This window comes from Maylandia zebra, linkage group LG15, assembly GCF_041146795.1.
Source record: "Maylandia zebra isolate NMK-2024a linkage group LG15, Mzebra_GT3a, whole genome shotgun sequence".
Classification (NCBI taxonomy): Eukaryota; Metazoa; Chordata; class Actinopteri; order Cichliformes; family Cichlidae; genus Maylandia; species Maylandia zebra.
This window is the reverse complement of record NC_135181.1, coordinates 17,937,215-17,958,435: the sequence shown is the minus strand read 5'-3', so window position 1 is coordinate 17,958,435 and position 21,221 is coordinate 17,937,215. Positions and strand designations below refer to the sequence as shown.

Below are 21,221 nucleotides of genomic sequence, written 5' to 3'. Positions count from 1 at the left end.
TGAGTTAGACCCATTTAATTACAATAACAAACATCACAATTCTTTAACGTGTGTGCGAAGTGCAAGATTTGTGGGCTTCAGTTTCCTAGAACACAAATTGCCCGCTGAAACTTAAGGAACTGTTTATTGAAATTGTAATACAACCTACTACTTGAATCCTCTTTTTTTTTTTTTTACTTTAACATGTGACAGTGAATCAAAACAAAAGATGACAGGCTGCTATACATTAAATGCACTAATTTAAACATAAAATGATCAAAGCTTCTTTCATTCAACTTTGTCAGCACTCTTACAAAGTATTCTTGATTCTCTTCTATATTTGACTTTTCACCCTCAAGATTAAGGCCAGCTAAAGAGGGTATTACACAAACTTTAAAACACACCAGTACCCTCAGAACACAGGTCATGGGAGAAATTAAACGCATTCCTTAAAAATGTGCAAATAACAGCATTTAAGACACGGCAAAACATTAACTCAGAAGACTTAAGAACAGCGCTTTAAAATTTAGTAAAACACATTCAAGTAGTGCCAGAAATGCAGGAATAAGGATTTGTGAAACTCACTCACGAATGGTCTATCAAGTCTGCTCTAGAAAATACCAAACTTAAGATTCATTACTTTAGAGCTGGCTTTTTGTCCATCAAGCTCAAGGCATAGTTTTTGAAATACCTCAAAGGTAAATTTCAGCTGCTTGGGATAGGTAAGGTTCAGAGCGTAGATTACTCCCATCATCAAAGCACAGGATCTGGCAACATCAATCCTCTCCAGGATCTTGGATCCCTCAACGATGATGGTTGCAGGCCCATCACCAATGATAGCAATCTTCATGATTTGCATTGCAAGGTCTGCGTTGAGCTCCTCCTCATCCTTGTAGGAGAAATTAAATGTTAGGATGTATAAAATACATAGCTCAAGCACTTCAGGATGACGTGCATAAGGGAATGAACCACTATAGGTAGGAAAATAAGCTAAAACAGGTTGTCTTTTGTGTTTTTCAGTGATTTTACTTTGTCATTCTGTAAGTTTTAAAAGCTAAATTAAACCATAATCCACGTTTAAAATAAAAAATGTCTTGTTTTTCACAGTTTTGTTTTTCCACTTTGAAAAGAAAATCTAATAAATCATTTTTAAGGGTTATTCCACTTCTAAGTGAAATTTTATCTATTGCCATATTGTCACAGTTAGAAAGTGAGAAACATGCCTTTTGTAAACAGCACACTAATTCTCCTGATCCGGAAGCAATCCATTTGCTTTAGCAGAGCATAAACAATGTAAGTGAATAGCAGGTGCTAGCATGTTGTGTGCAAAAGTGATTAAAATGACTCAGTAATGAAAACAAATATTTCTTGGGAGCTCAGTAATCATGTTCACGGCAAATGAAAAGTGCAAAAGTAACACAGAAGATTTGCAGAAGCTGATTTAGACTTGAGACTACATTGCAGTTACGACAAACACTGCTGTAAACATCCACTGCATGGTGCATGGATATAACGCAACAGTTGAAAAAGCCTCCAGCTTCCATAAACAAACACACACAGCCACTACTATACAAGCATAGTAAGCTGCAGTAACAATGGATGGGTCTTTGATTTGTTGAAGAAATATTGCACAAATAGCATGTTGGTTTATAGACACTGGTCGGCAGTGGCTTCAACTGCTGTGTTATAACCATGTGGAGGCTTACAGCAGTGCTCTGTCGTAATGTAGTCCCAAGTCTAAATCGGCTCCTGAAAATCCTTCATGTCAATTCATACTTTTCATTTGCAGTCAGCATGATTGTTGAGCTCCCCAGGAATACTTGGTATCATTATTGAGTGATTTTAATCACTTTTGCACACAAAATGCTAGTACCTGCCATTCACTTCCATTGTTTATGCTCTGCTAAAGCTGCTGCCAGATCAGGAAAATGACTGCGCTGGCTACAAAATTTTTTATCCTGTGTGTTTATGTTGCACCTTATCACGGAAACAGGTTTCTATTCAGCAAATTATGTTCAATGACAATGGCAATAAACATCTTTGGATTGTAATTCTGAAATGCTTTTTTCTCACTTATACATGGCAATAGACATATCTTCACTTAGGGTTGGAATGTCCCTTAACTCATTCAGTGCCAGCCACTCTCAGATTTCATACCCCCCTCAGTGCCAGAGATATTTAGCATTTTCGCTGATTTTGAAGGCTCACAGAATATTTTGTTCTATGACTATGTGAATTCTGAAACCACCATGACAAAAATGAGTCTCTCTTCCCCACCCCACCTCCGAAGTGGCCCGAGTGAGCCCCAGGCTCCAGGCCCCGATAAGCAGCCGCCAACGAGTGAGCCGGTGTGTACCCGGACGCCCACCCCCAGATACAAAGAACCACCAACGCACCGACACCTGAGGGAGTCCGCCACCGGCAGGGGAAGTGGTGGTGGGTGGAGATAGGCCTCCAAACCTTGGAGGGCCCGAGATGTCCCCAGAGAGGTGGCGTCTGATACCCAACCTGACATATAGACACAAACATACAGGCACACACAGACACAAACATCCATTCCCACCCTCATGCTCTCATGTGCACTTCACACTCAATCGACGTGGAGACAGACATAAAGAGACGCTGTACACACGATCACACTCCCCAAGCGTACTCTACAAACCGGGTCTAGGTACCCCTGCCCCTGGAGGGGGGAACTGCACCCAGACCCAGGTGGTGTTACCCTTTTCCCTGCGGTGGGGAGAGGCAGACCGCCCCGACTCCGCAGCAGCAGGGAGGCCCCACACCCCAGACCGCAGTCGGACGGCCAACTCCTCCTAGCCCCCCCGCTCCAGCAGGCCGCAGAGAATGGGGGTGAGAGAAGACTCCAAACCTCCCTCCACCCGCTCATTGTAGTGTTGATGCATGTGTGTTCTAAGGTGCAATTAAAACCCAGGAGGGCATGGAGCTACCTGCCAAGGAGCAGCAGGTAAGCACATAGTCCCTCCTGTTAGCCCTCAATGTCTACGTGTATTTAAAATTGAGAGGTGGGCAACGACGCCAGGGGTGAGGTGTACACCCTGATGATAACTTGGACTCCGTGTATCGTGCCCACCCCCAAGATCCTATATGTATGTGTAATGAGGGTGTGAGTAATGTGAATGTCTAAGTTGTGGGATAAAATTGAGGCAGAGGCAGCCAGAAGGGGACGGGGGGTAGCCTCCTCTGCACCCTAGTGACATACCCCTACTCCGAGGCCCTGCATGTGTGGGTGGTTGTGGTGGAGCGGGAAGAGGGAGGCAGCCGGAGATGGGGAGGGAAGGAAGGGAGGGGCAGGTGACCCCTCCCTGGGGCCAGCTCCCCCGCTGACCCCAGTAGGCACCCCCATACTCCGCGACCCGCCAGGGAAAGGGGGCCCAGGCCCATCCAGACCGGGGCCCAGCGCAGCAGCGCCCCCCGGCCCCACAGAGCCCGGGACAGTCCACCCAACCCCATCACAGAGAAAACTGCACCCACCCCACCATCCACTCATCTTCCAGACTACATGAGACAATAGACGCCCAGGGTGAGATCTTCCTCCACCTCTCCTGTATCTCCCCCTCCTGCAGAGAGTTCCTGAGTGGAGGAAAGCTCCTGCAAGGTGTGGCAATCTCCCCCACCGGTTGAAGAGCCCCACAGGCGGCTCGACACACCGGCGGCACCCTGCGCCAGGGATGGGCCCCCATGCACCCACCCGCCCACAACCCCGGCAACACACAAACCAGGACCCAAGGCCCGGCCAGGGCCCCGGCCCAGAGACGGATCGCCCCCAGAACCTCACGCCTTCAGAAGTTTCTAACAGGAGATACTGGTCAGATAAATCCGGTTCATGTTCACTGGAATTGCTAGAAAAACCATGACGTCAGGCTGCAGACACCTCAAGCTCGAAATGACGAGCTGGATCAAAAATCGTGCCACAATACTCGTTCTCAGTAGAGCCGACTGTCACGCTGGTGGGATTTTATCCATGTAATCAACTCCACCACCTTCTCAATTCAATAAAAAGCTCAAGAGGCGTCTATGGCACTGAGCGTTCGGATTCATTTTGACGTCTAAAGACGTCTATGGCACTGAATGACTTAAATACTCAACCCTGAACAGAAAATCCAATGAACAAAACACAAAGACCCTACAGAGACATGCATTCAAAACTAAACAAAAAATTAAAAACCAACTCAAGTACTTACGCTGTATTGTTTGAAAAGATCCTCCTCCTTCTCTCCAAGATAGACTATGAGGCAGCGAATAGCAATTTCTCTGCGCTTTTCAACTGTGTTGTCCTGATTGATAGAAAAAAATAGATGTGTTAAAAAAAAATCAGATGTAAGTAGCTTACTTCATATACTGAAAATTATATCCATAATGATATAGCATTTTTTTTAATTAAATAATAAAAAAGTTCATTTGGAATAAGGTGGAAAAGGTGATCTGGCTATTCTCCTGAGTTTCTTATTGTTTGGGACCTGCTTACTCCGCACACAGTGGGGGCATGGCTGTCTCACTCTGCGGAGACCTGAGAAACGCTGCGCTTGTAACCTGGACATTCCTTCTTCATAAGTAAAAACACTAAAATAAAGATACATTTTGTTGTACTTGTGCTCTGAACTTGTATAATAACAATAAATATCCATTCATTCAATTACAATGTAACTGGCACAGATACAGTCTTCCTCCATGTTATGTATTGTTAACGTTCTTGCGCGTGTGAAACACTTTATGTAAATCATAGAGCTTTATTTTAAAATAATAAAAAGTGTATATTGTACAGACGACATATTTTCTTCTTTTGCCCTGCCCTAGATGCAAGTGTAACCAAAATATGAACAATTTTGGAAAAAAATAGTGTTAGTATACAATGGACCTTCTTCAAAGCAGCCATATCAACATTTGAGATGGTAAATGGTAAATGGCCTGCATTTGTATAGCGCTTTTCTAGTCCATAGGACCCCAAAGCGCTTCACACTACATTCAGTCATTCACCCATTCACACACACATTCACACACTGGCGATAGCAAGCTACATTGTAGCCACAGCGGCCCTGGGGCGCACTGACAGAGGCGAGGCTGCCGGACACAGGCGCCACCGGGCCCTCTGACCACCACCAGTAGGCAAACATGGGGTTAGTATCTTGCCCAAGGATATTTGGCATGCAGCCAGGATGCAGCCTGGGATCGAACCACCGACCTTCTGATTAGTGGCTGACCTGCTCTGCCACCTGAGCTACAGCCACCCACATGAAAAAAGTAAGGCAGATGCAAATAAAGGTCTATTCATAAAGTTATTCATTATACCTGCAGAAGCATGTCCTTAATCTGCCTCATCCTCAGACCTGCAGCTCCTCCTTTTGACAGGGTCAAGGCCATCAGTTTTGGGGTGCATTGGTCAAGCCTGGCCAGAAAGGTTGATTCAAGGCTGACTGTTGTTATCCTCTTAAATTCTTCACATATCTGCAGGGCACACCAGAATAAAATACAACAAGAGACATAAGCATAAATAATTCCAAATCCAAATGTGCATTTGTAAACATTTAAATGTATTAGGTGTAAATATATGCATTTCTAAATTTTTTATTTATCTGACTTCTAGTTGTAATTTCATCAATCCCCAACACAAAAACACTGGTTTAATAAACATTTTATCTCACCTGTACTTCGCTAAAAAGAGCAGGCCAGCGCTTCATGAAGTCACTGATGGCAGGGGCCTCTTTCACTATTTCCTCCCGACGAAGGCTGAACGTCTTGTCCATTTTCTGAGCTACCATTCTGGAGTTGTCCCTTTTCATCACTTCACTCAGTAGCTCGATTCTCTCTTTTTCCAAACTTTCACTAGTTTCACCTTGAGCATGAGGGGGTAGGTAGTTCACCTCAGCCTTCTTTGGTTTTTTGACATTCTTTGCCGGGTATTGGTCACATGTCATTTTCCTCTTAAGTGAGTTTACTTCAACTTCAGGGCAGCCGAGACCTCTAAGCTTGCTTCTGAAATTGTTCATCTTGTACTTTAGACGCTGCGCCCACCCATAGCATCCATTGAAGGACCCTGGTTCTTTCAGGCAGGGATGCTTTAGAGTCAGGGCCTCTGCAACCTCACTGATCTGCAGACTGGATGGATAAGCAGTATACTTATAAATAGCTTCTGCTAGTTTTCTAAGTATGTCAGGAAGCAGTGGAATTAAATCTTTTGTAGGGAGAAGAGTCCCATCTTTTTGGAAGCGCTCGTTGGCTGACCGAATTTGGATCTCTGTGAGGTCAGAAAACCTGGGAATCTGAAATTGAACAGGCCAGCGCTGGTAACGGTGCCCTGGACTATCTTCAGATGTGGAAAGAATCAGAGTGTCATTAGTTGACACAGATGAGGTGTCAACAGAGTCCTCCTCAGATGGATTATCAGTCACGTTGGTCACATCACTTAAGGTCAAGGTTATTGTAGGCTCCTGGTCCTGGAGAAACACAATCTTGATTGTGTCCTTGTCCTTAAGGTCAGTTGTCGAAACAAGGGTAAAAAACTCATCACCAAAATCAGCATCTTTATAGTGAAGACAGAAGTCTCTTGTAATGGAAAAGGTATCACGGATGGCTGAATAAAGGTCATCCACCGTTTCTGGGATTCCAGATGGTAGTACAACTTTACGGACATCATGATCTGCAAGGATCACTCGAAGTTGAGACGGTTGTGACATTAGGTAACCTGTAGACCAAATTTTTGACATGTTTCTGTAATTCTTAGTAACAGCGAAATAGTGCATAATATAATAAAATTTGATCTCCATGTATGGAAACTAGGAGCCAATTAACTATATGCCATCTCTGAAAATAGTAGAAAGACTGAGATTTGGGTTTGTCTTTTTTCAGCTGAAAATCTCCACACAAAGTATGGAAATCATTTATGGAACATAAATGCTGCACTTAAGAGTCATAATGGTTGTTCCGCCACAAATGTAAGAAATCAAGGGGACCGTGTCTGATAACTCAGCTGCCTCTATGACTTTCACTGTACCAGTTTTCTCAAGCACATAGCTCCTCAGATGTTCAATTGACCAAGCAGTTACACCTTTCACTATGAATCCCACATTGCCTTTCAAAACCACAATCTGGATCAACTCCCCAAAATCTGGTAGACCACCAGTGGAACCATAAGCCAGGATCATTCCACTAGTGTACTTGGTGCCTCTGTAACACACACTTTTGGCTATCTGGACACATGTCTCACCAGGAAACTTAGCCTGCAGTGCTTCTTGGATATCCTCTCGCAGCACACTAACATCCATTGTAGACAGTGTTGTAGCCTGTAGTAATGGTCTGACAGCTCTGGAATCATGTTGGTTATAAGCAAGCAACAACTGATGCTTCATGGCCAGTGACAGCAGAATATTTCTAAAACTACGAGTATGTCTGACAACACGCTTGAAAAAGCTGTGCTTTGCCTCAAACCGCATTGTCCACAGTGACACCAGAGGACCATAAGCCCTGATAAGTTCTGGATAATGTTCTAGGAAATGGTGTTTTGGAATGAGGCGTTGCTCTGGAAAAACCATGAGAAACCTGTGTTTATGCTCAGATATCTTACTGTCCAGGAAGCAAATGGTCTCCTCTGTGTGCACTTGATTCACAACAAGCTCAACAATGTCTCGAAGCACAAGAAGCAATTCCCATGCTGGGTCAGCCTCAGGGATTTTTGATCCAACCATGAGTGGCAAGAGACGAAGCAAAGCCCAGTTCTCGTGGGCATTGCCCCCCACACTTTTCCGTTGGGCAAAGTTCACAGGAACAAGCTGTGGTGCATTGGTTTTGTCCGACCATTTATAGGGGAACTCTTTGATGGATTTGTTCAGCTCTTCAAGAGTGAAGTATTTGTTGTGAATGAATAGTCTTAGGCACAGTGCTATTTCTAGGGGCACTACACCTTCAAAGAGATCATGCAACACATCAGGTGGATATCCAGACAAAACATGAAAATATTTAAGTTTTGCCGTCAGTGCACACTGTCTCTTCACTCCATAAACATGCATCAAACTGTTATTTTCCTGTAAAGCCTGGACATGCAGTGTGTGTTGTTCCGCTGTTCTGGGTGGGAATGCCTTATTTCTCACTTCACCATCTTGAAATTGTGACTTTTCACCAAGACAAAACCTACAGACATATGAACTGGAAAAGCTCTCAACAAATCCCCCCATAGAATGGGCACCAAGGTTGTCTGCAACTACACTAAACACTGTGCCTTTGACTCTTCTACCCAGTGATGGAACATACAGTCCTTCCTCCTCTAAGACCACAAGATCTTTGAGCAGTGGCTCTAACACAGCGCTGTAACCAAATCTCTTTACATCCTCAGCCTTGCAAAGAATTGCTAAGAAGATTGAGTTTAGCTCAGATCTGAGCAATGAAGGGACATCAGCTAACACCCAATATACAGATGTGATTTTGTGTTTTTTCCTGGATGTACCGAGAGGATTGCAAATCTCAAAGTCATCCACATAGAGATTTAGCGCAATTGTAAGGTCATTTTTTGAGAACAACTCGTTGGTTTTGTAAAAGGTGCCGTCATGAAATGAGTTGTACACAGTTCTCTGCACCTCTGCTTCACTCAAGATCAGGTCTAGTATATCTTTCCTGCTAAGAACCTGAAGTAAAGACTTTAGAATGGGAACATACTGGAAGCTACTCTCTCCAGTAAGAATATACTCAATCGGCTCCACGACAGAAAAGTGTTCATTAAAATACTTTCTTCTTTTGAAGGCAGAAGAGAGAGGACCACCATCACAAAGGGCAGCGCTAACAGGGTTAGCAACACATATGTTGTTCACCATTTCAGACACAATGGCTTCATCAACTTCACAGTTGTGTCTCTTCAAGCAGGACTGTAAAATGTCTTTCATGATGGGAGCGGAAGCTGAATGACAAATAAAATGCAATGACTCTACAAGCTCATCAATGCATTGGTTGGGAACATGAAATGAACTCTCTAATTTCAACATCAAATGAGCCAAGCTTCTTTCAATCAACTTTGGCAGTACATTCACATCATCATCTCTAAACTCCTCAATGTCAGATTGTTCACCCTCCTGATTAACTACATCGCTGCACTGATCTGTTTGTAAAGGCTTTTCAAACCTCTTTAAAACGTCTTCTTTAAACTCATCTAAAGAGTGGGGAGTGTGCTTGCGATGTTTATGTGACGCAAATGTTCCATAAATGTTAGTTTTGAAATTACAATTTTTGAAAACACAGGACACAGTTTCTTGCTTTTTCAAATGTTGACGAAGGTGTTCAAAATACTCTTTTTCAGTGGAAAATGTGCCCACATTACAGAACTGGCAACAGAAACTGAGTATTTCAGAGGTTCTCACTGTTGAGTGAGTTGAGTGTTTCCTTGATATGTGTGATTTTAGGCTACCCCATGACTTAAATGAACAAAAACAATCTAGGTAAGGACATGGCAGAGGCTGTACACTGGGGATATGGCGTAACCTATAATGTTTCATCAGCTCTTCCTTAGTGGAGGTTGCAAATTTACAGATTTTGCAAGGCCAATCCATACTTCATGATTCTGAATTACTCAATTCAAGCTTACTTGTTAAAGCTTACTTCAGAAGGTCCCTTGGTATTCGATACCAGGAGAAGATGATGGTTTGAGCCCTTGTCCTGGCAAGAAACACAGCAAAGTAACTGAATATTTTGGTGAGATTCCCACTTTCTTTAGAAGGCTGACCACGTCTTAACTGGAACCCCTAGATCTGCAACGCCAGGACAGTGTATAACACCAGAAAGTCGTGCCTGCACAAAAATACAAAAGATGGTATTTTCAACTTCACCTGTGAGTCTTCAATACAGTGAATCAGTTTCACCTGTCAAAGCTGTGTAAGCTAGAACCAAACATTCAAAACTACATAAACCTGAATACACTGGGTGCTGGAAAGCCTAACGTGGCTTTCCATAGATCAAATATACATAGAGGTGACATGGACTGGGCCAGTCTGTTGGAGCGTGTATCCCCACCGACCGCGATCTTGGAGGGGTCTCCACTCGCCCCCAGTGCATGTATTTCTACTGAGGAATATGTTAACTCAAAAAGAAAAAACTATATATATATATATATATATATATATATTTTTTTTTTTTTTTTTTTATCAACAAAAGCAAACATAAGGTGTGGCATGACAGGACAGAATCATTTCTGACAGTAAATACGAAAAAAAACCCAAACTTTTTATACACAAGCTACAATGTCAATAATCCCACTTGATCTGTTTTCATTTCATTTTCCAAAACCAAATTAGAATCAGTGCTGAGTCAGCAGCTATGGTCATTTTTGTGCACCCTAGTGTTGCAAAAACTGGCATACTACTGAAACCATATGTGGGATTATTGACCTTTCTTGCCTTATCTGTTTGGAAAAATATTTAAACATTTTCCTTATTTACCATGGGTGAATACATTCCTCAGTAGAAAAAAAATGCACTGGCGGCGAATGGGGACCCAACCAAGATGGTGGCCCGCTATTGATTTTTTTCTTACTTTCAAACTTTATTGAGGCATATCAATGTTACAGCCAGTGCCAATGCACGTCGCCTCTACGTCTCTACAAAACACGGAAAGTCCCCAAAAATTAGGGACAGCTAACTACCCTACCATATGCGGCACAGTGCACTTTAGTCTGGTCTTTTACCTGTGAAAATAGGCCGAGCAGCCGGTGAAGAACCGCTCTTAGCGGTCAACAGACACACCGGACTAATAGCGACGGCACTTCCTGCGCAGAAGCCAATGGGGTTCAACTTCACCCCGTAACGTTACGAAAATTTAGAAGCGTTTCTTAACAATTACTAACATAAAATGCTTCCCTTCAAAAAATAAATTTCACATTTCAAAAATAAAATCACAGTGAACACAACTTAGCTTGGCTAGCTACGTTAGCATAGTAGTTTGCGCCGGGGCTAACAACGTCCGCTATCTTTTAAAAATTATAAGACAATTACAGTGGTCTGCATTAGAGTATACTCTAAAATTTAACACTGACGTTATAACATCAGTGTTAAAATTTAACACTGACATTATAACGTCAGTGTTAAATTTTCCAAAAAGAGCCCAACAATTTATGCTATCGTGGAATTAGCTGCTGTGTGTATATTAAAACACACAAACGCGGGGGCAAGCTAAGATGTATGTTATGTATGTTACGTCGTTGTTTTAAAGTAAACTAACAAAATCCAGAGCGACTGCAAATATGTGTAATTTCGCATAAAATTACTCACCGTTCGCGACGAACACAGCTCTTGATAAACCTTGAACACGTGCTGTTGAATATGTCCGCTTGAGTAGAAGAAGGGAACTGTGAGCTGTTTACACGTCATCAAGTTGTATTTTACATTGACAGAACTTAAAATTATATTGTTTTTTGATTAAAAGAAGATTTTAAATTCAGACAAATCACGATTATATATTGAGTAAAGAGGCATAATTTATGTGTCACCCGAACTCAATAAAATAAAAATTTTAATTAGGAAGTCTAACAGTATTTATGAACTTGATTTTTTATTTCACAACAACATATATATGTAAGTAATGACTAAAGGTCACATTAATTACTTTTTAGAGTGTAAGAAGATAATATTTTTGGGCTGTAACATAAAATTAATAACAAAAACTTTTCACACACACATATATATAGACCTTCATATAATATGTATTTGTATTAAAACTAATACAACAGTAATAACAATATGAGACTCCTACACCTTTAACGTGGTACATCCCAGAATGAACGAGGGCCCTAAAATAAAATAAAAATCAGGCCAATTAATTATGTTGAGTTTTTTTTGTGTAGAATACCTTTTTTGTAAGATGTAACACACATGCTCAAGTTGGTCTTCAATTAATATTTTATAACTGATTATATGTTATTGTGTTCACTAACGCGCTATTTAAATTAAATTCAGATTCATTCATAAATTTGATGTACTTTTCCCCCCACATGCTTCTTCCACAAATTACGGAAAGCAGACTTTTATTTTGACATAAAAAAATGTTTCCTGTCATGGTTGCGTTCAATTGCTTCTGACTTGACATCAGTGAGAAGACTTTTCCAGAAGTTTTTTGTCATTTATTGGCACCTCTCAGAGGTGGTGAGCAGACACAGAAACATTTGACTCATCCTGACAGTGACTCAGTATTTAAAACGTTTCTTTATTGGCATTTTACCAAACCACACTGGAAAAACACTGTTTCATAACAACCAACAATAACTGCCTGTAATAAACTACTGAGGATGTAAGCTTCCTAATGGATATACTATTATATAAGTATAAATATAAAAGTACACAATGTAATATTTGGGTTAAATTAGTTTGCTGTATCATTGTATATACAGTGTTTGTGTTTAGTCATAATCACACGATTCTTCTGCAGTACTTTCTCTGCAACAGATGCAGTTCAAAAGGATTTACACTGTTTAAAGAAACAGGATTCCTGATGTTACTAATAAGAATGAATGAGGAATGAATGAATTCAGAAAAAAATGACGTTTGTGCTGATCTTCTGTAAATATATAATGTGGTTGATTTTGCTAAATGAATTTGGGCTGAGTTGAAAAGACTTGAAAAGCTTTGTTTATTTCTATAAGACAGAAAATACTAGTGTAATGTAAGAATGTTACCGGGGGTTATCGTTCTATTTTTTAAAGCTTCACTTAACACAAAGACCCAACAAGGCTGGAGTAGGCTCCTGTTTTGCTGATGACAGTGAGTTTTCAGATAAATTCAAGGACTAAGTGTTATCTTAAAAATAGATCATTCTAAAAAACAAAAGCTCCCAGAACTGAAAAACAGAGCTGCATGTATTTGCTGATCTACAGCTGATGTTTTGCACTTGCATGTTTGTCCCAGGAGAGCAATGTAATACAAACTCTAGTTAAAAAACTCAGAGGTCACCGAGATTGTTTTGACACTAGTCATTCTGCACCTGCTTTCCATAAGTGTGAGAGTGTGAGATTATGGAAATTTGAAACATATGACCCAGGAATGTAGGAAAGTTAAAACAGAAGAATCTGCTCATGAATGCACGTCAAATACAAATGTAGTTACAGTCCTAGTGTCTTTAAACACAATTAATCCTCCTAACAAACAACTTACAAGGGCTTGTGTCATCTCAGGGCACGGATGTTCCAGTAAATCTCATGGACACGCACAAAGACACACAAACACAGCGGGTAAAACACAAATTCTTTTGTTGTGCGTCAGCTGCAGTCATGTCTCTGCAGAGCTGTGATCGGCAGTGTTAGTTAGATGTTAGTCTTTAAACAGCTCTGCAGCTTAAATTGTGTGGTTTAGATCAGTGTAACGCAAGTACAGACTAACCTGTTCGACACTCCTTAGTAAAGTTGTTCATAGAGGCATCCGTGTCCTCTTAGAGTCACAGCAGTTGAGTGGTTTGATCAAACTGGTGTAAAGCTCTTTGGTCAGGCAGGAGTTGTAGTTGGAAAAATACAGCTGTATGTAACTAAAATTCATAGATTAGAAACAGCAATAAACACACAGTATACTAAATTCCCATGCTTTTTTGTGACAAAGTGTAAAAGTAAAGTTGCTACACTAGGTGGCACAAACTCCATTCTTATAAGGTCTCCTCCTCCCAGGACTTAAAGTTTGAAGACTTACAGTGAGGGTACTTGACTGGATTGTTTAATGCTTTCCAAACATCATTAGCACACTCGTGGTTACATTTCCAACTTAAAATATTTTACATCTTGACCTTGAAATAATAGAAAAATTCAGATGACAACACACATTTGGCATTTATTTCTTTTTAACCTGTTTATATTAAATATAAACATGTTAAATAGTCTTATATTTAAGCTATTTAATCTGTGAAGTTACAAGCCAGAGCTGGTTATTACGCAAATAGGCACACAATTCTGATGAGATGAGAATATATTGACAGGAAGAGCAGTTTTGATAAACAGTCTTTAAAAACATGCACTATTTTATCTAAGCTCAAGTTCAACACAATATTGTTGGATTATAATATTATTTTATGCCATGTTATACCCCTAATTAAAGATTGTGAATTATGTAGTTTTAGTTTGCATTATTCTCCTGGATTAGAAGAAGGTGATAACTATTGCATTTGTTAAACTGATTTGCATTACATTAGACTGCTGATTTATTGTGAATGAATGATATTGTTTTATGATGCATTATACTGCTGAGTTATAAGAAATACTGTTCGCAGAAAGTCATCGCCTTATTTGTCTGATTAGAAGAGAACAGAACATACTGGAGTTTTCTGCCCCATCTCAGCAGGAGCAGATAAACAGGGAGCCAAGGTCGTAGCTTAGGCGCTGTGTGAGAGAAAGCATGTGAATGTTTAGGCTTTTATGATAAGGTGGGGGCCACTAGAGGCTATAAGAGTTTGATCAATGCTCCACCATTTTGAGATCTGATGCTGTCTGCGTACGGTGTCCATCTCCCACGCGTGTCATCATTAAAATCATCTTTTGACTCAACCTGGCCGGACCAGTCTTGTTATTGTGGTTTTCCTCTTGTATCCATCTGTTACGTCCCCACTTAAAAGCTAGGCGATGAGGGTGGGGGGCAGTAACAGTTAGATCCAGGTGGAATGAAAAGAACGCCAGGCAGAGGTATTTAATATAAAATAGATCTTTATTGTAGGCAAACACCTCAATAATCATATAAATGGCAACAACAAAAGGAGACAGCACCGCTGCTTTAACGAGAAATCAGGGAGGTCAACCCAAAGTGGTAATGACCACTTCAACAAAGAAAGCAACAATAAGGCTTCAACAGAAAGAGACAGCAACGCTGCTAGCAAACAATATCCAGGCAGGCCACACAAACTAGTGAAGGCCGCCGTCACTCATGGGCAATCACTGCTCAGTTAAGCACTACTCACAAAGAGCCACACACCAGAAGGCTGGTCACACACAGCAGGCTGTTCCACACCTAAGCCAGTAGCACACTCTGACCAGCACAGAGGAAATCCACCAGAAACCTCTCCCTCCTCTTCCACACTGCTCTTCTCCAGCTTATATCACCCCTGAGGGTAATTGGTTGTAACGAGAGCAGATGAGCAGCAGGTGTGACCTAAAGGAGAAGGCAGGGGCAGAGAGAGACAAGGGGAGGGGCCAGAACGAAGGAGGAGGAGAGGGAGAAGACAACACCACGCCCACACATTCCCACAGCCTCCCAGAATGTAACACCATCCCCAATATTTGAATCCGTAACAATATCTAATCAACCAATCACATAGCAGCGGCTCAGCATGTACACACGCTGGAGATGACCTACTGAAGTTCAAACTGAGCATTAGAATTGGGTAAAAAGTTAATTTAAGAGTTTTGAAAGTGGCATGGTTCTTGGTGCCAAATGCGCTGGTCTGAGTATTTTAACTCCGTCCAACTTGGTACTTGCAAGGTGTAGCGAATGAAGTGTTCTGAACTCTGTTGCAGGTGATGTATTCAGGATAGCACATTCTTCTAGCTGCCTTCTAGGGGTCAACATCGGGGCTCATTGGCCTCCACCTTACTCTCCCAGCGCCATCTTCAAAATTCTTTGTCCAGTATTTCTTCCATCTTTCCTCTACACATGGATAAACCACCTAAGCCTTGTCGCTCTAAATTTGTTGCTCCCGGTCATTCCCCCCAAAGTCTTAGCATCTTCCTCCAGTTCTGCCTCCTGTCTTTTTGTTAGTACCACCATCTCCAAACACTACGTCATCCCTTTACCAGTTCCTCCACTTACTGTCCTTCCTACCCATATTGTGCCCCCAGTGGCTGGTAAGACAAATATAGCAACCAAATTAAACACTGCTGTGCTTAAATTCTTTAAAGAAGTCCTTTGAAAGAACCAAAGCAAAGATCTGGCTCCTCTGAGTGGTGGGCTGACATTAGACAAGGCATGCAGGACATCTGCTGTATGTAACACAACAGTAAGAAAGCAATGACCTCATCCTTCAGAATTCCTGACAATGAGAGGTAACAGAGAGTGAAAGCGAGAGAAATACTATACCAGTGAAACATCATACTCAGGCATTCTGGGAAATGTGTTTTAAATTTACAATTTGTAATTTGTAATAGAAAACCAGGTCAGAAAGGTCGGATGAATTTGTCATCTGCAACTCACATTAAGCCTTTTGGGTTACACATGACCTGCGTGACACTGGTTAATACTTGAACTTTCATTATTTCACCAACTGATTGGTGAACACATCCAGTGAAGCATTTAGCTTCCAGGGAAACATTTTATGGTTTGTGTTGTGTTGCTTGAGCAACCATCTTTGTTTTGGTCAAAAAGTGCCCTGTAATTATTATTGCCACATGAGCTGATGAACACCAAAACAGAGGTAAAAGAAGATTAGCCATACATTTGCTAAGATGTCAAAAACACAACTTCAAACAAATGGAATTGGTTTTAGCCACATACGCATATTTTCAAAAGAGAAGATATTACATTTCAAATTAAGCCTCACACACTGTGGTTTACAGTTTCTCTTTCCTTTCACAAAGGAGTAGACACCAACCAAACCCTGCCCCTACTCAGTTTTTGGCACTAAGTGGCCAAAAACCGATTTTATAGATCAAAATCAGACTTAAATGCAGTTCCTAATTGACTTGTACACTACAGATGATGTGAGATAAACCATCCGCACTCACTGCTGCTTCCTTTGTTTGAGCTGTGTGATGTAGTTCCAAACACTACAAGGCTGCAAATTTGTTTTTCACAAATTCAACATTTTTTTTTTTTTTTTTTTTTTTTTTTTTGGCCTGTCCCGTTTGGCTCTTTTGCCATCAGAATTGTTGTCTAAAGGCAAAGAAAGATGCCCAACGGATTTACTTTACCAAACTGACCATCCCAGCCTTGCCGTAATGGTCCATTTGATTCACCTTTTATTGTTTATTTTATTTTCACTTACTGAATACGGGACAGACTTGACTGGGGGAAAGAAGGGGAGAAAGAAAGAGGGAAAGAGAAACAGCTGAGAAGAGGGACGGGGGAGAAGGGCAAAAGACAAAAACCAACAGAACGGGCAGAGAAAAAAAAAAGCATCTATCAATCACCTGGATCACCTGCTGAGAAAGAAAAAAGAAAGCAAGCAGAAGAGAACAAGAGTAATAGAATAAACAGCATCACAATGATATATGGGAATATGACAGTAAATACTAAATGTTAAACATTATTGTGCAGCACATAAGATCAACAGAACACAGTGTGCTTTGAGGTAGGAGCCAAAAAGGGTGTAGTTTGTGGGTGTGATCACCCGTGTGTACACCTGTGAGCATGGACGCGCTTGTTTTTTGTTTTTTTAAAAGGTTCCTTCATGTAATAATCTGCTAGAGGGTGTGGGGGGGCCACAGCCCCGTCCTCCAGGGCGTGAAGCAGGTGTGGAGGAGATCAAAACTCCAGACATCCAGAGGCCCCCAGAACACAAGAGACCAAGGAAGACTAACAGAGGGGCAGCTGCGCCACTGTCCCGGAAAGAGCTGAGGAGAGTCCCAGATGAGGGCTCACTCAGCAGCCGCGGAGCAGAAGCCAGGGGGAGTTGCAGTGACGCGCCCGTGAGCTCCGCCGGCAGCCAGCTGCGCCTGAGTGACCGAGCCCCAGGCCGAGAGGCCGGGGGCACCCCACCTCCGAAGTGGCCTGAGCGAGCCCCAGGCTCCAGGCCCCGATAAGCGGCCGCCAAGGAGTGAGCCGGTGTGTACCTGGACGCCCATCCCCGGACACAAAGAACCACCAACGCACCGATGTCTGAGGGGGTCCGCCACTGGCAGGGGAAGTGGTGGTGGGGGGAGATAGGCCTCCAAACCTTGGAGGGCCTGAGATGTCCCCAGAGAGGTGGCGCCTGACACCCAACCTGACATATAGACACAGACATACAGGCACACACAGATACAAACATCCATTCCCACCCTCATGCTCTCATATACACTTACTCCACACTCAACCAACGTGGAGACAGACATAAAGAGACGTTGTACACACGATCACACTCCCCAAGCGTACTCTACAAACCGGGTCTAGGTACCCTTGCCCCTGGAGGGGGGAACTGCACCCAGACCCAGGTGGTGTTTCCCTTTTCCCTGCGGTGGGGGGAGGCAGACCGCCCCGACTCCGCAGCAGCAGGAAGGCTCCACACTCCAGACCGCAGTCGGACGGCCAACTCCTCCTCCTAGTCCTAGCCCCCCTGCTCCAGCAGGTCGCAGAGAACGGGGGTGAGAGAAGACTCCGAACCTCCCTCCACCCGCTCATTGTAATGTTGATGCATGTGTGTTCTAAGGTGCATTTAAAACCCAGGAGGGCATGGAGCTACCTGCCAGAGAGCAGCAGGTAAGCGCATGGTCCCTCCTGCTAGCCCTCAATGTCTACGTGTATTTAACATTGAGAGGTGGGCAACGATGCCAGGGGTGGGGTGTACACCCTGATGGTACTTTGGACTCCGTGTATCGTGCCCACCCCCAAGATCCTATATGTATGTGTAATGAGAGTGTGAGTAATGTGAATGTCTAAGTTGTGGGATAAAATTGAGGCAGAGGCAGCCAGAAGGGGACAGAGGGGGGGGGTAGCCTCCTCTGCACCCTGGTGACATACCCCTACTCCAAGGCCCTGCATGTGTGGGTGGTTGTGGTGGAGCGGGAAGAGGGAGGCAGCTGGAGATGGGGAGGGAAGGAAGGGAGGGGCAAGTGACCCCTCCCTGGGGCCAGCTCCCCCGCTGACCCCAGTAGGCACCCCCATACTCCGCGACCCGCCAGGGAAAGGGGGCCCAGGCCCATCCAGACCGGGCCCAGTGCAGCAGCGCCGCCCGGCCCCACAGAGCCCGGGACAGTCCACCCAACCCCACCACAGAGAAAACTGCACCCACCCCACCATCCACTCATCTTCCAGACTACATAAGACAATAAACACCCAGGCTGAGATCTTCCTCCACCTCTCCTGTATCTCCCCCTCCTGCAGAGGCAGCTCCTGAGGAGAGGAAAGCTCCTGCAAGATGTGACAATCTCCCCCACCAGTTGAAGAGCCCCCCAGGTGGCTCGACGCACCGGCGGCACCCTGCTCCAGGGCTGGGCCCCCATGCACCCACCCGCCCACAACCCCGGCAACACACCAACCAGGACCCAAGCCCCGGAGGCCCGGTCCGGGTCCCAGCCCAGAGACGGAGCGCCCCCAGAACCTCACGCCCATCCCGGACCCACCCAGGGGCAGCCAGGCTACCAGGTCAGTAACCCACGTCCGTCAGCACAGACCCTCCCCTAGCCCTGCTGCACGCAGCCGCGAGGAAACAGTCACCGGAGAGCCAACAGAGCCCCTAACCGGACATGACCGCTACCCCGGGTTGAGCCCCCCAAGGAAGATGCCTCCGGGGAACCCCCCGACGCCCTAAGCCTGTCCCTACCCCCACACCAATCACAACAGTGAAGGCGGGACCAAACTATGACCCCCCACCCCCACTAGGTGATGGAGCTGATCAAAGGAGCCCAGAGCAATTGATCTGATGTGGTGGCAGAGGCTGTATCAAGACTAATGTAATCTAATAGATAATTTCTATATTGGTTAGAATTAAGATTATTTTTATTTTTCCAGTTCATGAGGACTGTTTTCTTGGCTATGCATAGGGCAGTGAAAACCATATGGGCGATATTCTTTTCTGAAGTGACATTATCTAAGCTGCCCAACAAACACACTAAGGGGGAAGTTGGAATGTTACATTTCAGACACTTCGATAAGTCTTCACATATCTCGCGCCAAAACTTCTGAACTGGTGGACAGAACCAAAGAGCGTGGATATAATTGTCCAGTGAATTGGTTTGGCAGTGTGAGCAGTTGTTGGTAGACGTAAAGCCCATCTTGAACATCCGATGACCTGTATAGTGCACTCTATGTAATATTTTGTATTGAATTAATTGAAGACTGGGATTTCTAATTAGATGAAAGGTTTTTAAGCAAATCTGAGACCAGAAGTTTAGGTCTAAGTTAACTGATAAATCCGCTTCCCATTTTGCAAATTCAACATTTTAACTTCACGCACACCAGCAGCGCTCACGTATGTTCAACTTGTTTTCCTCAGTTTTGATGATTTACCAGCAACTGATCTAGTGTTGCTAAACCAATTATCTGTTGCGTGACCCATAGCAAATGTACTTTACACCCAGTGTGAATATGCGTTAGTTCATACAGGTGTTGACAAAGTGTGGTGTACTGTTGCGTGTGTGTGCCAACTGCTGGGCTGCGGCTGTGTTCACTTGGATAACTACTGAACTGAAACCATCCAGCACTGGAGCCAACCCTCAGTTGGTGCCATGACTTTGAGTATTTCAGTATATACACATGCAAGCAGAGAGCTTACTCCGCTGATGTCTAACACAAAATATCATTATCAACAGGCTTAATTGGTCCCACTGGCGTGCTGAATAACCGTGGCTAACAGACCATGGAACTTCAAACATTTGGATGATTCTGGTATCAATTTAGGGAAGAATGTGTTTCTGTGTGGATGGATGTGTGAGTGCGCTGGAATGTGCGTCAACGAAGCTGATTAAAAAAACCCAAAACTGCACAGTGTGATCAAAGCCCGGTGGGTTCATACAATAAATAACCTCATGGAATTCAAGCTTTTTAGAAACTGTAGCATCTTTTACCTTTATACTGATGAAAAAGAGCATTTCCCGGGGCTACATTTTAGACAATGACAATTTGGCAGCACTGAAGTATCCAGATAAGAATATTTACCATAGTAATGACTGCAAAGAATGTCCTTTGGGTTGTTACAGATTTCTGTACTGGAAAGTCCAGTCGTCCATTTTCTTAACTGCTTATCCTGGTGGAGCTTATCCCAGTTGCCACAATTTATATGAAAACATCTTCGTATTATTTTTCTTACCTATTCAACATTCCTTTTCATGTCAGCCATATCCAGGAGCTATGAGTGTGAATGGCTTTCTGTCTCTCTCTATTAGCCTTGTGATGTACTGGTGACCTTTCCAGAGTGCAGCCTGTCGCTTAGCCCCAGGCTTCATTAGGCTCCAGGTGTCCAGTGGGTCTAAATGTTTACATCTGGAGACTGTGAAGGTCATCAGAGTACAGTGAACTCATTATCATGTTCAAGAAACTAGTTTGAGATGGTTTGAGCTTTGCGATCAGAAAATGACTACACTGTGGTCATAAAGGGGAGTCCATATCTCCCACACCATTGCACAACCAGCAAATGCCTAAACCCAGGCTTGA

General features: G+C 43.3%; 1 protein-coding gene across 5 annotated transcripts; it reads right to left on the bottom strand.

Moving 5' to 3' along the window:
- Positions 1 to 11,509, bottom strand: LOC143412375 (uncharacterized). 5 transcript variants are annotated; one of them, XM_076874041.1, is made up of 6 exons: positions 10,661 to 11,509; positions 9,566 to 9,768; positions 5,643 to 6,682; positions 5,290 to 5,445; positions 4,185 to 4,277; positions 1 to 868 (listed from the first exon to the last, which is right to left on the bottom strand). In XM_076874041.1, exons 3-6 carry the CDS (start codon positions 6,672 to 6,674, stop codon positions 590 to 592), a joined length of 1,560 nt encoding a protein of 519 aa, XP_076730156.1. In that variant the 5' UTR covers positions 6,675 to 6,682; positions 9,566 to 9,768; positions 10,661 to 11,509; the 3' UTR covers positions 1 to 589. The 5 variants fall into 5 exon arrangements, with proteins under 5 accessions (XP_076730156.1, XP_076730153.1, XP_076730157.1 ...); XM_076874038.1 differs by having other exon boundaries at positions 11,244 to 11,509; XM_076874042.1 differs by having other exon boundaries at positions 9,580 to 9,768; positions 11,244 to 11,509.
- Positions 11,510 to 21,221: the final 9,712 nt, after the last annotated feature.